Raw genomic sequence first — 14,968 nt, forward strand, 5'->3', positions numbered from 1 at the left:
GAAACACTTACCCGAGACCCAATCACCATCTCTTCAAATGAACTTTCTACATATAGTCCAGTTAACATTATGTATGAAATCGGCGTTGAATTGGTGTTTCAATGAGCATTGAAATGATGGACGCCATGTCCACCTAAAATGGTAACAATTCACGAAGTGTTGATGATAGTAGTAGGATAAACTAAACGAACATACACAAATTATCAACTTCCACATTTTTATTAAAGAAAATACTAATATTAAAACGTTTCAAATAAATAAAAAACTCGATGCAAAAATATAATTGAACGCTATGGTGCCTGGCCTTGATTTGAAGAGGAATGGGACCCCCAACCCTAGTGTCAACATGGCCGGGTGGAGGAGAAATCAACATGACGAATTGATGGATCAAACCAAGTACAGGAAAGAAAACAGAGACACAAGAAGCCAACTCCCAACTTTTATTTCTTGACCTTTTCTTTCTCCAATGCTGTCAGACCTGCCTTTTTTTTTTTTAGAGTGATGTGCTCAACCGAGAGAGCCTGAAGGCATAAAGACATTTTATTCAGAGACATTTTTTCAAAAACAAACTCAATGCATTTGATTTATTTTGTTCTGCCTTCTTTATGTGGTGTAAAAAAAAAGCTGGCTTTAAAGAGGTCCAAATGCAGGAAAAACACAGACTTTGTCTGGACTGGCAACCTATCCCCTACATAGTGATACATTTGACCAGACTCTGTAGGTAATGACCTGTATATGGAACAGGGTCCCCGATCAGATTGCAGACAAAGTTAAAAACGGGGGAAAAGTTGATTCATTTGGCATGTTGAGAGTATTGTTTATCGTTTCAGTTCTCAGGAAAGCAAAAAAACAACAAAAACACTTGATTCACAACAATAAGGCCAAACCCGAGCTGTACTGAACTGGTCAAGCCTCCATTGTGTGAATTAGGGCATCAGATCAGTGTCTTCAACCCAGACAACCACAGAGTGGTGGCTATTTCTGCGTTAGGTTCATCTACACTATAGATAAGGCCGGGGGAAACACAACTCTCGTCTTAAAAGAGTTGTGTGTGTGCAGGTATTTGCAGGTATTTGCTCAAACACAACTGAAAATGAATCCACTACTCCTGGTCTTGAATTGATTTGTTGACCACGATTAGGCTAGATTAAATTAGGTATGTTAAGAGCTGGAACAAAATCCTGCAATCACACTACGGCCCACCAGAACCAGCGATGGCTCACTCCATAGGCTGATCTAAGGCAATACGAGTGGTTTAGCTGTAACAGGGAAGGGAGGAAAACTTTTTTTTTTTGGGGGGGGGGGGGGCAGGGTTGTATTCATTAGTGCAAATCACGCAGAATGTTTTGCAATGGGAAAAACAAGCGTTTCTTATTGAGACAAGTTCAGGTCGTTGCCTGCAGAGTTCGATTCCGTTTTGGTTTCCTAGTGAATAACGACCCAAGAGACACCACCAATATGAAGGGAGGAAAGAAAAAAAATCATCACGTAAAGAAATGATCCCAGGCCAGTTTCATAGTTGTGTTAGCTTATACAGGTTAGGGTTTGAGTGGGGACCACAGATTTGAGAACAGTCATATTGTTCCTCGTACTTGTTAAGAGGAGGCAAAGCACCACAATTAAAGCAGAGCAGAACAAAGAGAATTTTCTTCCAAGAAAACCAAAAACTGGTGACCTGTATTTGAGAACCGATTGCCAACGAAATAACTTCCACAGGGTTTTTTCATCAATGAATAACACCCCAAAAAAAACAGCCATACGAGCATTGATCCAAGACGAAAACCCGTCAAAATAATAAAAACTGTTACAACTCGAATAAAATCAGTTAGAGCCAGTTACTTTACAGTACGCGTTATCATATAACCTGTTCCCATAGTAACAGAGCAGCCATCCCTTTCGACGTAGTACAGCACCAATGACAGGTGAGCGACAGGTCCACCGACACCTGACCCCACAAGAAAGTTGGGAAAACACATATTTTGGCAAATCGTTTCCAAAACCGTTTTTTTTTTTTCTACAGCGGAGGGAAAACATTGTAGTTGTTATGCTGAACATAGGGAAAAATGGTTCCCTCATGATGAACAAAACATTTTTAAAAATGAAAATATAAAAAAAAAACACCGACTGGTAGGCTACCTAAAAATGTGACGCGTGAAACGCTTAAGCTACAAGAAGAGGCTACTTTGTGAGAAAACACTGTGGCGAGACAGAAAACAGTCTCTCGCTAGGGAGTGTTTTTAATTTTTTTTTTTTAAAAGGCATTGTGATTTCAATTAAGTTTAGCCGTAGAGCCAAGTGACATGAATTACATATTAGCATTAGCTTCACTACTAGACTTACATTGTAGCTTAGCTTAGCGTTAGCTTAGCTTCACTAAAATAGAACTACATAGTAGCATTAGCTTCAGCTTAGCTTCACTAAATAGAACTACATAGTAGCATTAGCTTCAGCTTAGCTTCACTAAAATAGAACTACAAGGTAGCATTAGCTTCAGCTTAGCTTCACTAAAATAGAACTACATAGTAGCATTAGCTTCAGCTTAGCTTCACTAAATAGAACTGCATAGTAGCATTAGCCATTAGCTTAGCTTCACTAAATATAATTACATTGTAGCATTAGCCATTAGCTTAGCCAATTGAATTCCAATGAAGCTTTAGCGAATTACATGTACAGTGTAGTGGGGCTATCAGCTTAACGACGCAAGTGATTTTCTGTTTGATGCTACGGCTTCATTAGATAGATAAGAGGGGGAGCTGCTTGAAAGTGTTACAAGCTAAAAAGGCAGTTGTGGCATTTTTAAAGCTCTTCGTTAAAATAAAAAGACTTCTGCCCAGTCCCAAACCAATCCCTAGCCCCTAGATAGCGTGCACCAGGTAAGCAAATGACCCCTAGATAGTATATACTAAGTAATCAAAAAATGGCACGAATTACCCGAAGCCTAGAAGGCCACCGGGGCGATTACCATATTGGTAATACTTGTACAATCCTCTCAGATTTACACAAACGTCTACTAGGGGCTAGGAGCCGATTTGGGAATGAGGCCCGAACGGTAGTGTAAAAACCAACTTCTGCAACCCAAACAGCACTCCAATCCCTATTTTAGGATCCCTCATAGGAGAGCCCTGGTCTAAAGTAGTGCACTATTTAGGATCCCTTATAGGAGAGCCCTGGCCTAAAGTAGTGCACTATTTAGGATCCCCTATAGGAGAGCCCTGGCCTAAAGTAGTGCACTATTTAGGATCCCTTATAGGAGAGCCCTGGCCTAAAGTAGTGCACTATTTAGGATCCCCTATAGGGAGGGCCCTGGTCTAAAGTAGTGCACTATTTAGGAAATCAGGTGTCATTTGAGAGACAGAGACCAACGACATGATGAGACATTCCCAGGCCTTGGCTTGACGAGTGTCGACCAAACACTCTTAAGACAGTTTCAGAAAACGACAACCTTATATACACACAACATGAAAAATAAAATAAAAAGTATATCTTTCTTTCGTTTCTTCTAAAAAGGTCTGGTGAGAGACTGATCAATTTAAGGCGATTGGCCAGGAAGATTTAAGGTTGCTATAGAAACTGGCTGAGATTATGGGGTGCATGTCAACCGTCTAAAAATGGCTTCCTTCCTCTTCCTTTTACCACCAAGCCTAATTTCCTCTCCTTAATCCGGAACAGACAGAGAAGGTGAAAGAGATGGGGTAGAGAGAGAGAGAGAGAACCTACTGCGAGCTTGCTTTCAGTTGTTCAACTCTTCAGATAACTACAACCCTGACCTTTTCTAGACTTTAAGACTTGCACAAAGCACCCCGAGGTCGCGTCACTCTTTCACACTAATAAAAAGGGAGGAATCCAGTTTTTAGGCCGATTGAGACGCAGCCTGAATCACGTTATTCAATCTCCTCAGAGTTCTCTCTCTCTCTCTCGATCTCAAATGGAGAGAAAAAAACTATTTGGTAACAAAAAGTGTACTCCCTAAAACGTTATAATACAACAACAAAAACACATTTGAAAATGTACCTCGGCTAAAGCTTATAAAATATCATAAAGAATAAAAATAACAATAATATTCCTTGGTCCGTAAAAATTGTTACTATAATAAAATGTTTCACCCATAAAACAATAATGAAGTTTCTCTGCACACGAGTGACATCTCCATCATTACCAATAATGATTACCAATGATAATGACAACATCATTACCAAGCCCTTTGTTGTGGGTCAAAAAAAAATAAAATCTAAACTTTGTAGAAAGTGTGAGTGTTGAAAATAAAAAATAGTTGTTCTCCAACAAATGTATAAAAAGGGCTCCTAGTTATTGTGTCATCCTGGAGGTGAAACCTCTCCCAGACAAGAATGACCCAGGCTGCAGTGTCATGTCCACAACCGCCCACACGGGGGCGCCAGAGAGAGGGGACCCCCCCTTCCTTCCAGGTCTGTCTTTCATCAGAACTTCATCTCTCTTCTTCCCTTCTCCTCTTCAACGTCAAAGCGCTCTCTTTCCAAAGAGTCCTTGAGCGAGCGAGGGTGGTTTCAGAGCAGGTCCATGAGCCTCTCACACACCCCCCCCCCCCACCCCACACACTTCCCCGCTGCTATGACGAAACTGACATCACCGATGACAACCCAACGCTATTGGTTGACCCTCCCCCTTGGCCAATCCCGTAGCCCGTCTGTCCTTCCGCCAAACCCCCTAAACCTCCCATCCCCAGACTCCCTGAGGAAGGTGAGGATGAGGACGAAGAGGAGATACTGTGACTGTGGGTCTGGAGGATGGCCCCGGCAGCGCTGCAGTGAAGACGAGGGCCTGGTTCTGGGGTATAGGTGAAGGTGAGGGCCGTGGAGTAGATGACTCCGTCGTTGCGGACCAAGGTGACGGGGACCTGGACGGGCTGACGGACCCAGCGCCACCCCTCTCTGAAGGCGGAGATGTCAGGCACCACGCAGAGCACGCTCTCTCCACACCTGGGACAGAAGGGGTTAGACAAAAGACAAGATTCACCACGAGATCCGAAAACGTTGTGGAGTCCGCGTTACCACGGAAACGGACTCGACCGCAGGTCATCCGTCTTCAGTCGGCCGTTCGTTAACTTAACAACAATTTAAAAAACGGGTCAGGTTAGCCTCCTCTGGTCTCTCCAGATATCAGTTGTGACTGTGGTTTGTACCTCACTTTTACATTTTACTGCTTTTGGGTCAAGTCTGTCCTCTTAAAAATTAAATTCATAGAAAAATAAAAAAACAGTTTTAATAATTGTATTTTCATGACAGTCTTCATCCATAATCTTCAATTACACGATTATACAGTTACCACGGTAACACGATACCCGCGTTACCATGCCAGCCATCTCTCTGTCACTCACACACACAGCTTACCTGTACATGGTGTCAGACTCGATATCTCCAAACCAGACTCGGAGATCTGGAGCAAAGTTCTGTCCCGTCAGCTCCAACATGGCCACATCACCTCCACCATTCAACTACAGAGACAACAGAGGGGTTAGTGTGGGTCCTGTCCCCTCCACCATTCAACTAGAGACAACAGAGGGGTTAGTGTGTGTCCTGTCACCTCCACCATTCAACTAGAGACAACAGAGGGGTTAGTGTGGGTCCTGTCACCTCCACCATTCAACTAGAGAGACAACAGAGGGGTTAGTGTGGGTCCTGTCACCTCCACCATTCAACTAGAGACAACAGAGGGGTTAGTGTGGGTCCTGTCACCTCCACCATTCAACTAGAGACAACAGAGGGGTTAGTGTGTGTCCTGTCACCTCCACCATTCAACTAGAGACAACAGAGGGGTTAGTGTGGGTCCTGTCCCCTCCACCATTCAACTAGAGACAACAGAGGGGTTAGTGTGGGTCCTGTCACCTCCACCATTCAACTAGAGACAACAGAGGGGTTAGTGTGGGTCCTGTCCCCTCCACCATTCAACTAGAGAGACAACAGAGGGGTTAGTGTGGGTCCTGTCACCTCCACCATTCAACTAGAGACAACAGAGGGGTTAGTGTGGGTCCTGTCACCTCCACCATTCAACTAGAGACAACAGAGGGGTTAGTGTGGGTCCTGTCACCTCCACCATTCAACTAGAGACAACAGAGGGGTTAGTGTGTGTCCTGTCACCTCCACCATTCAACTAGAGACAACAGAGGGGTTAGTGTGGGTCCTGTCACCTCCACCATTCAACTAGAGAGACAACAGAGGGGTTAGTGTGGGTCCTGTCACCTCCACCATTCAACTAGAGACAACAGAGGGGTTAGTGTGTGTCCTGTCACCTCCACCATTCAACTAGAGACAACAGAGGGGTTAGTGTGGGTCCTGTCACCTCCACCATTCAACTAGAGACAACAGAGGGGTTAGTGTGTGTCCTGTCACCTCCACCATTCAACTAGAGACAACAGAGGGGTTAGTGTGGGTCCTGTCAGCTCCACCATTCAACTAGAGACAACAGAGGGGTTAGTGTGGGTCCTGTCACCTCCACCATTCAACTAGAGACAACAGAGGGGTTAGTGTGGGTCCTGTCACCTCCACCATTCAACTAGAGACAACAGAGGGGTTAGTGTGGGTCCTGTCACCTCCACCATTCAACTAGAGACAACAGAGGGGTTAGTGTGTGTCTGCGAGAGAGTAACTAGATATGTGGTGAGAGTAGGTGTGTGTGTGTGTGTGTGTGTGTGTGTGTGTGTGTGTGTGTGTGTGTGTGTGTAGGTGTGTGTGTACCTGCAGACTCTCCACCACAGGGACTGGTGTAACAGGACAGGGTACAGGACCCATCCCCTGGTAGAAGGTGTACTCTGCCTTGTCTGTACTGATGATGGTCCAGGAGGCTCCATCGTTTATCATCTCCTTACTGGGCTCTTTGGGGCAGGGCGTGGCCTGGGGGAGGAGTTATGTTAATTAGTCATTTACCTCCGTACTGGTCTTTTTGGGGAAGGGCGTGGCCTGGGGGAGGAGATATGTTAGTGGGTTAACTGCCTGTTCAGGGGCAGAACGACAGATTTGTACCTTGTCAGCTCGGGGGTTTGAACTGTGGTGAGGTGTTGCTTGAAGAAATGAGTGGCGTAATTTTAAAAAAGGGGAGTGGCCATGCTGACAGCATTCCCCAACCTACAACCCACAACCCCTCCCCGTTAACCTCTTCATCCTACCCCCTCCCTTTTCGAACATTCTGTTAAAAATCGCGCAACATTTCAGCGTCCTGCTACTCATGCCAGGAATATAGTATATGCATATGATTAGTATGTGTGGATAGAAAACACTCAGAAGTTTCTAAAACTGGTTAAATCACAGCTGTGACTATAACAGAGCGTGTGTTTCATCGAAAAGCGCAAGAAAAAGTGGTCACTGAAAGCTGAAAAAAGTATCCATGCGCCCCTTTCATGTATTGTTTAAAGGAAACCAAATTTAATATGGAGACGGATGCAATTCCTACAGCTTCCACACGATGTCGCCAAAAACGTCATTTTTCATTGACCAAAATCCTTTGAGACATTACCAATAGATCCGTCATTCCATCCAGCCTACCTCAATCGATTTTGGAAGATTGAAAAATGGACACTGTTTTCTTGAGTAGCTGCTATTGAATACAGATCGCCCAGTGATCAATTTGATCGCTTATTAACGTTTACAAATACCTAAAGTTGGGTTATAAAAGTAGGTTGAAGTGTTTTGTCAAAGAATATAGGCAACTTATATAATTTTTAAACATGACGTTGCGTGTTGGAAGAGAGCTTTTTTCCTGATGCAGACAGGCCATACAAATGGATATTTTGGGCATTCATGGACGGATTTAATGGGGAAAAAGACCAATTTGTGATGTTTATGGGACATATAGGAGTGCCAACAAAGAATATCAAAGGTAATGAATGTTTTATATTTTATTTCTGCGTTTTTGTGTAGCGCCGGCTAAGCTAATTATTTTGTTTACGTCGCCTTCAGGCATTTTGGGGTGTTGCATGCTATCAGATAATAGCTTCTCATGCTTTCGCCGAAAAGCATTTAAAAAATCTGACTTGTTGGCTAGATTCACAACGAGTGTAGCTTTAATTCAATACCTTGCATGTGTATTTTAATGAACGTTTGAGTTTTAACGAGTACATTTAGCATTTAGCGTAGCGCATTTGCATTTCCAGGTCCAGATCAAGAAGTTAAACAAACAACAACTGGTCATTCAGTACAACACCGCTTCAGTTCAACGCGGAACGTTCCACAACGTCCTGAACGCTCCACAACGTCCTGAACGTTCCACAACGTCCTGAACGCTCCACAACGTCCTGAACGTTCCACAACGTCCTGAACGCTCCACAACGTCCTGAACGCTCCACAACGCTCCACAACGTCCTGAACGCTCCACAACGTCCTGAACGTTCCACAACGTCCTGAACGCTCCACAACGTCCTGAACGTTCCACAACGTCCTGAACGTTCCACAACGTCCTGAACGCTCCACAACGTCCTGAACGCTCCACAACGTCCTGAACGTTCCACAACGTCCTGAACGTTCCACAACGTCCTGAACGTTCCACAGCGTACTGAACGTTCCACAGCGTACTGAACGTTCCACAGCGTCCTGAACGTTCCACAGCGTACTGAACGTTCCACAGCGTACTGAACGTTCCACAACGTCCTGAACGTTCCACAGCGTACTGAACGTTCCACAGCGTACTGAACGTTCCACAACGTCCTGAACGTTCCACAGCGTACTGAACGTTCCACAGCGTACTGAACGTTCCACAACGTCCTGAACGTTCCACAGCGTACTGAACGTTCCACAACGTCCTGAACGTTCCACAGCGTACTGAACGTTCCACAACGTCCTGAACGTTCCACAGCGTACTGAACGTTCCACAACGTCCTGAACGTTCCACAGCGTACTGAACGTTCCACAACGTCCTGAACGTTCCACAGCGTACTGAACGTTCCACAGCGTACTGAACGTTCCACAGCGTACTGAACGTTCCACAGCGTCCTGAACGTTCCACAGCGTCCTGAACGTTCCACAGCGTCCTGAACGTTCCACAGCGTCCTGAACGTTCCACAGCGTACTGAACGTTCCACAACGTACTGAACGTTCCACAACGTACTGAATGCAGACCTGGTCTCTTTGGGGAAGGGCGTGGCCTGGGGAAGGAGATATGATAAATGACAGATTTGCATCTCCTTACTGGTCTTTTTTGGGGGGCAGGGTGTGGGTGTATGCAAATAACGATACCAGGGTGGAATTAACCAGAAAAGAACCAGAAGACAACGACCGAAACCAATGGTCCAATAAGAAACTCTCAATAAACAGCGAGGGATTAGTTGAACTAGTGGTCCAATAAGAAACCTTCATTAAACAGGGAGGGACTAGATGAACTAGTGGTCCAATAAGAAACCCTTATTAAACAGGGAGGGACTAGATGAACTAGTGGTCCAATAAGAAACTCTCATTAAACAGGGAGGGACTAGATGAACTAGTGGTCCAATAAGAAACCTTCATTAAACAGGGAGGGACTAGATGAACTAGTGGTCCAATAAGAAACTCATTAAACAGGGAGGGACTAGATGAACTAGTGGTCCAATAAGAAACCCTCATTAAACAGGGAGGGACTAGATGAACTAGTGGTCCAATAAGAAACCCTCATTAAACAGGGAGGGACTAGATGAACTAGTGGTCCAATAAGGAACTCTGATTTTAGCTGAACAGACTGGTGGGAAAAGCTATTACCAGATACCACAAACCTGGCTCCGATCTACAAGGGGCTAGGAGTGTGTGTGTGTGTGTGAGTCCATCAGTGTGTGTGTGTGTGTGTGTATGAGTGTGCGTCCATCAGTGTCTCTGTGTGTGTGTGTGTGTGTCCATCAGTCTGTGTGTGTGTGTATGTATGAGTGTGCGTCCATCAGTGTCTCTGTGTGTGTGTGTGTGTGTGTGTGTGTGTGTGTGTGCGTCCATCAGTCTGTGTGTGTGTGTGTGTGTGTGTGTATGAGTGTGTGTACCTGGAACTGAATGATTCTCTCCTGTGAGAGACAGAGGTACATTCTCTCGGTGTCTTTCAGGTAGAAGGAACACTTGTGGAGCTGAGACACTGGGTCGTCTGCATCCATCAACGCTGTCTGCTTGTCCACCTTACGGATCACCTGGGGAGGAGGTGAGAGACACCCTGATTATCACACGTCACCTGGGGATGAGGTGAGAGACACCCTGATTATCTATCACACATCACCTGGGGAGGAGGTGAGAGATGACACACCCTGATTATCTATCACACATCACCTGGGGAGGAGGTGAGAGACACCCTGATTATCACACGTCACCTGGGGATGAGGTGAGAGACACCCTGATTATCTATCACACATCACCTGGGGAGGAGGTGAGAGATGACACACCCTGATTATCTATCACACATCACCTGGGGAGGAGGTGAGAGATGACACACCCTGATTATCTATCACACATCACCTGGGGAGGAGGTGAGAGATGACACACCCTGATTATCTATCACACATCACCTGGGGAGGAGGTGAGACACCCTGATTAGCTATCAGACATCACCTGGGGAGGAGGTGAGACACCCTGATTATCTATCAGACATCACCTGGGGAGGAGGTGAGACACCCTGATTATCTATCACACATCACCTGGGGAGGAGGTGAGACACCCTGATTATCTATCAGACATCACCTGGGGAGGAGGTGAGACACCCTGATTATCTATCAGACATCACCTGGGGAGGAGGTGAGACACCCTGATTATCTATCAGACATCACCTGGGGAGGAGGTGAGACACCCTGATTATCTATCAGACATCACCTGGGGAGGAGGTGAGACACCCTGATTATCTATCACACATCACCTGGGGAGGAGGTGAGAGATGACACACCCTGATTATCTATCACACATCACCTGGGGAGGAGGTGAGAGATGACACACCCTGATTATCTATCACACATCACCTGGGGAGGAGGTGAGACACCCTGATTATCTATCAGACATCACCTGGGGAGGAGGTGAGACACCCTGATTATCTATCAGACATCACCTGGGGAGGAGGTGAGACACCCTGATTAGCTATCAGACATCACCTGGGGAGGAGGTGAGACACCCTGATTATCTATCAGACATCACCTGGGGAGGAGGTGAGACACCCTGATTATCTATCACACATCACCTGGGGAGGAGGTGAGACACCCTGATTATCTATCAGACATCACCTGGGGAGGAGGTGAGACACCCTGATTATCTATCAGACATCACCTGGGGAGGAGGTGAGAGACACCCTGATTATCTATCAGACATCACCTGGGGAGGAGGTGAGAGACACCCTGATTATCTATCAGACATCACCTGGGGAGGAGGTGAGAGACACCCTGCTTATCTATCACACATCACCTGGGGAGGAGGTGAGAGACACCCTGATTATCTATCAGACATCACCTGGGGAGGAGGTGAGACACCCTGATTATCTATCACACATCACCTGGGGAGGAAGTGAGAGACACCCTGCTTATCTATCACACATCACCTGGGGAGGAAGTGAGAGACACCCTGCTTATCTATCACACATCACCTGGGGAGGAGGTGAGAGACACCCTGATTATCTATCACACATCACCTGGGGAGGAGGTGAAAGATGACACACCCTGCTTATCTATCACACATCACCTGGGGAGGAGGTGAAAGATGACACACCCTGCTTATCTATCACACATCACCTGGGGAGGAGGTGAGAGATGACACACCCTGATTATCTATCACACATCACCTGGGGAGGAGGTGAGAGATGACACACCCTGATTATCTATCACACATCACCTGGGGAGGAGGTGAGAGATGACACACCCTGCTTATCTATCACACATAACCTGGGGAGGAGGTGAGAGATGACACACCCTGATTATCTATCACACATCACCTGGGAATAGAGAACAGACCTGTAGGTAGAGAGGTGAATATGTAGGAACAGCAGACAGACAGACAGACCTGTAGGTAGAGAGGTGAATATATAGGAACAGCAGACAGACAGACAGACCTGTAGGTAGAGAGGTGAATATGTAGGAACAGGAGACAGACAGACAGACAGACCTGTAGGTAGAGAGGTGAATATATAGGAACAGGAGACAGACAGACAGACAGACCTGTAGGTAGAGAGGTGAATATATAGGAACAGCAGACAGACAGACAGACCTGTAGGTAGAGAGGTGAATATGTAGGAACAGGAGACAGACAGACAGACAGACCTGTAGGTAGAGAGGTGAATATATAGGAACAGGAGACAGACAGACAGACAGACCTGTAGGTAGAGAGGTGAATATATAGGAACAGCAGACAGACAGACAGACCTGTAGGTAGAGAGGTGAATATATAGGAACAGGAGACAGACAGACCTGTAGGTAGAGAGGTGAATATGTAGGAACAGGAGACAGACAGACAGACAGACCTGTAGGTAGAGAGGTGAATATATAGGAACAGGAGACAGACAGACAGACAGACCTGTAGGTAGAGAGGTGAATATGTAGGAACAGCAGACAGACAGACAGACAGACAGACCTGTAGGTAGAGAGGTGAATATGTAGGAACAGGAGACAGACAGACAGACCTGTAGGTAGAGAGGTGAATATATAGGAACAGGAGACAGACAGACCTGTAGGTAGAGAGGTGAATATATAGGAACAGGAGACAGACAGACCTGTAGGTAGAGAGGTGAATATGTAGGAACAGGAGACAGACAGACAGACCTGTAGGTAGAGAGGTGAATATGTAGGAACAGGAGACAGACAGACAGACCTGTAGGTAGAGAGGTGAATATGTAGGAACAGGAGACAGACAGACAGACAGACCTGTAGGTAGAGAGGTGAATATGTAGGAACAGCAGACAGACAGACCTGTAGGTAGAGAGGTGAATATGTAGGAACAGACAGACAGACAGACCTGTAGGTAGAGAGGTGAATATGTAGGAACAGCAGACAGACAGACAGACAGACCTGTAGGTAGAGAGGTGAATATATAGGAACAGGAGACAGACAGACCTGTAGGTAGAGAGGTGAATATATAGGAACAGGAGACAGACAGACAGACCTGTAGATAGAGAGGTGAATATGTAGGAACAGGAGACAGACAGACAGACAGACCTGTAGGTAGAGATGTGAATATGTAGGAACAGCAGACAGACAGACAGACCTGTAGATAGAGAGGTGAATATGTAGGAACAGGAGACAGACAGACAGACCTGTAGGTAGAGAGGTGAATATGTAGGAACAGGAGACAGACAGACAGACAGACCTGTAGGTAGAGAGGTGAATATGTAGGAACAGGAGACAGACAGACAGACAGACCTGTAGGTAGAGAGGTGAATATGTAGGAACAGGAGACAGACAGACAGACAGACCTGTAGGTAGAGAGGTGAATATGTAGGAACAGGAGACAGACAGACCTGTAGGTAGAGAGGTGAATATGTAGGAACAGGAGACAGACAGACAGACCTGTAGGTAGAGAGGTGAATATGTAGGAACAGGAGACAGACAGACAGACCTGTAGGTAGAGAGGTGAATATATAGGAACAGGAGACAGACAGACCTGTAGGTAGAGAGGTGAATATGTAGGAACAGCAGACAGACAGACAGACCTGTAGGTAGAGAGGTGAATATGTAGGAACAGGAGACAGACAGACAGACCTGTAGGTAGAGAGGTGAATATGTAGGAACAGCAGACAGACAGACAGACCTGTAGGTAGAGAGGTGAATATGTAGGAACAGCAGACAGACAGACCTGTAGGTATAGGTGAGACACGTTGGTACGTACCAGTCTAGGCAGCGCCATACCAGTGACAGAACAGACCAGTTTGACAGTCTGACCATAGTGGATGTATCCATCCCTCACCGCAAACTCCTCCCCTTCCGGCTCTTCCTCCTCCACTACAGGGAGAGAGTCATAGATATTACTGTAGGAAACACATGTAATAACTGATATAGTTACTATAACAACCCTCTATATATAGTTACTATAACGACCCTCTATATATAGTTACTATAACTCCTCCCCTTCCGGCTCTTCCTCCTCCACTACAGGGGAGAGAGTCATAGTTACTACTGTAGGAAACACATGTAATAACTGATATAGTTACTATAACAACCCACTGTATATAGTTACTATAACGACCCTCTATATATAGTTACTATAACGACCCTCTATATATAGTTACTATAACGACCCTCTATATATAGTTACTATAACGACCCTCTATATATAGTTACTATAACGACCCTCTATATATAGTTACTATAACAACCCTCTATATATAGTTACTATAACAACCCTCTATATATAGTTACTATAACAACCCTCTATATATAGTTACTATAACTCCTCCCCTTCCGGCTCTTCCTCCTCCACTACAGGGGAGAGAGTCATAGTTACTACTGTAGGAAACACATTTAATAACTGAAATCAGCCATACCATAATGGAGACGATATAGTTACTATAACAACCCTCTATATATAGTTACTATAACAACCCTCTATATATCTATATATAGTTACTATAACAACTCTATATGATGCTATATATCTATATATAGTTACTATAACAACCTTTTATATGATGCTATATATAGTTACTATAACAACCCTTTATATGATGCTATACATCTTTATCTGAAGTCTTGTCTTGGTGGCATTGACTTCGACATCACCATGGCAATGCAGCATAATTAACAGAGAAACAACATGATTGGCTGAAACAGAGGAGGAGAGAGAGTTCAACAGACGGAAGACAGAGGAAGCTATTAGAGGAAAGTGAAGATATTAAGGAAATGGAGAAGGGAAGAGAGGGGCGGGGCCGGAGGGAAGAGAGGGGCGGGGCCGAAGGGAAGAGAGGGGCGGGGCCGAAGGGAAGAGAGGGGCGGGGCCGAAGAGAGGGGCGGGGCCGAAGGGAAAATAGGGGCGGGGCCGAAGGGAAAAGAGGGGCGGGGCCGAAGGGAAAAGAGGGGCGGGGCCGAAGGGAA

General features: G+C 45.5%; 1 protein-coding gene across 3 annotated transcripts in view; it reads right to left on the reverse strand.

Annotated features, from left to right (window-relative positions):
• Positions 1-426: 426 nt before the first annotated feature.
• LOC110517425 (recombining binding protein suppressor of hairless) overlaps positions 427-14,968 on the reverse strand; it is a 30,801-nt gene continuing 16,259 nt past the window's right edge. For 2 of the 3 annotated variants that reach the window (XM_090188094.1, XM_090188095.1), the window contains exons 7-11: positions 13,767-13,879; positions 9,965-10,105; positions 6,711-6,866; positions 5,367-5,470; positions 427-4,955 (exon numbers count right to left, since the gene is read on the reverse strand). In XM_090188094.1, coding sequence (XP_090044220.1) covers positions 4,586-4,955; positions 5,367-5,470; positions 6,711-6,866; positions 9,965-10,105; positions 13,767-13,879 — 884 coding nt within the window. In that variant the 3' untranslated portion in view covers positions 427-4,585. Of the gene's footprint in view, positions 4,956-5,366; positions 5,471-6,509; positions 6,579-6,710; positions 6,867-9,964; positions 10,106-13,766; positions 13,880-14,968 lie in introns of those variants that run through there. The other variant, XM_090188096.1, reaches the window with a different exon arrangement.

Source organism: Oncorhynchus mykiss, chromosome 10 (genome assembly GCF_057628025.1).
Source record: "Oncorhynchus mykiss isolate SJ-2025 chromosome 10, ASM5762802v1, whole genome shotgun sequence".
In the NCBI taxonomy this organism is placed as follows: domain Eukaryota; kingdom Metazoa; phylum Chordata; class Actinopteri; order Salmoniformes; family Salmonidae; genus Oncorhynchus; species Oncorhynchus mykiss.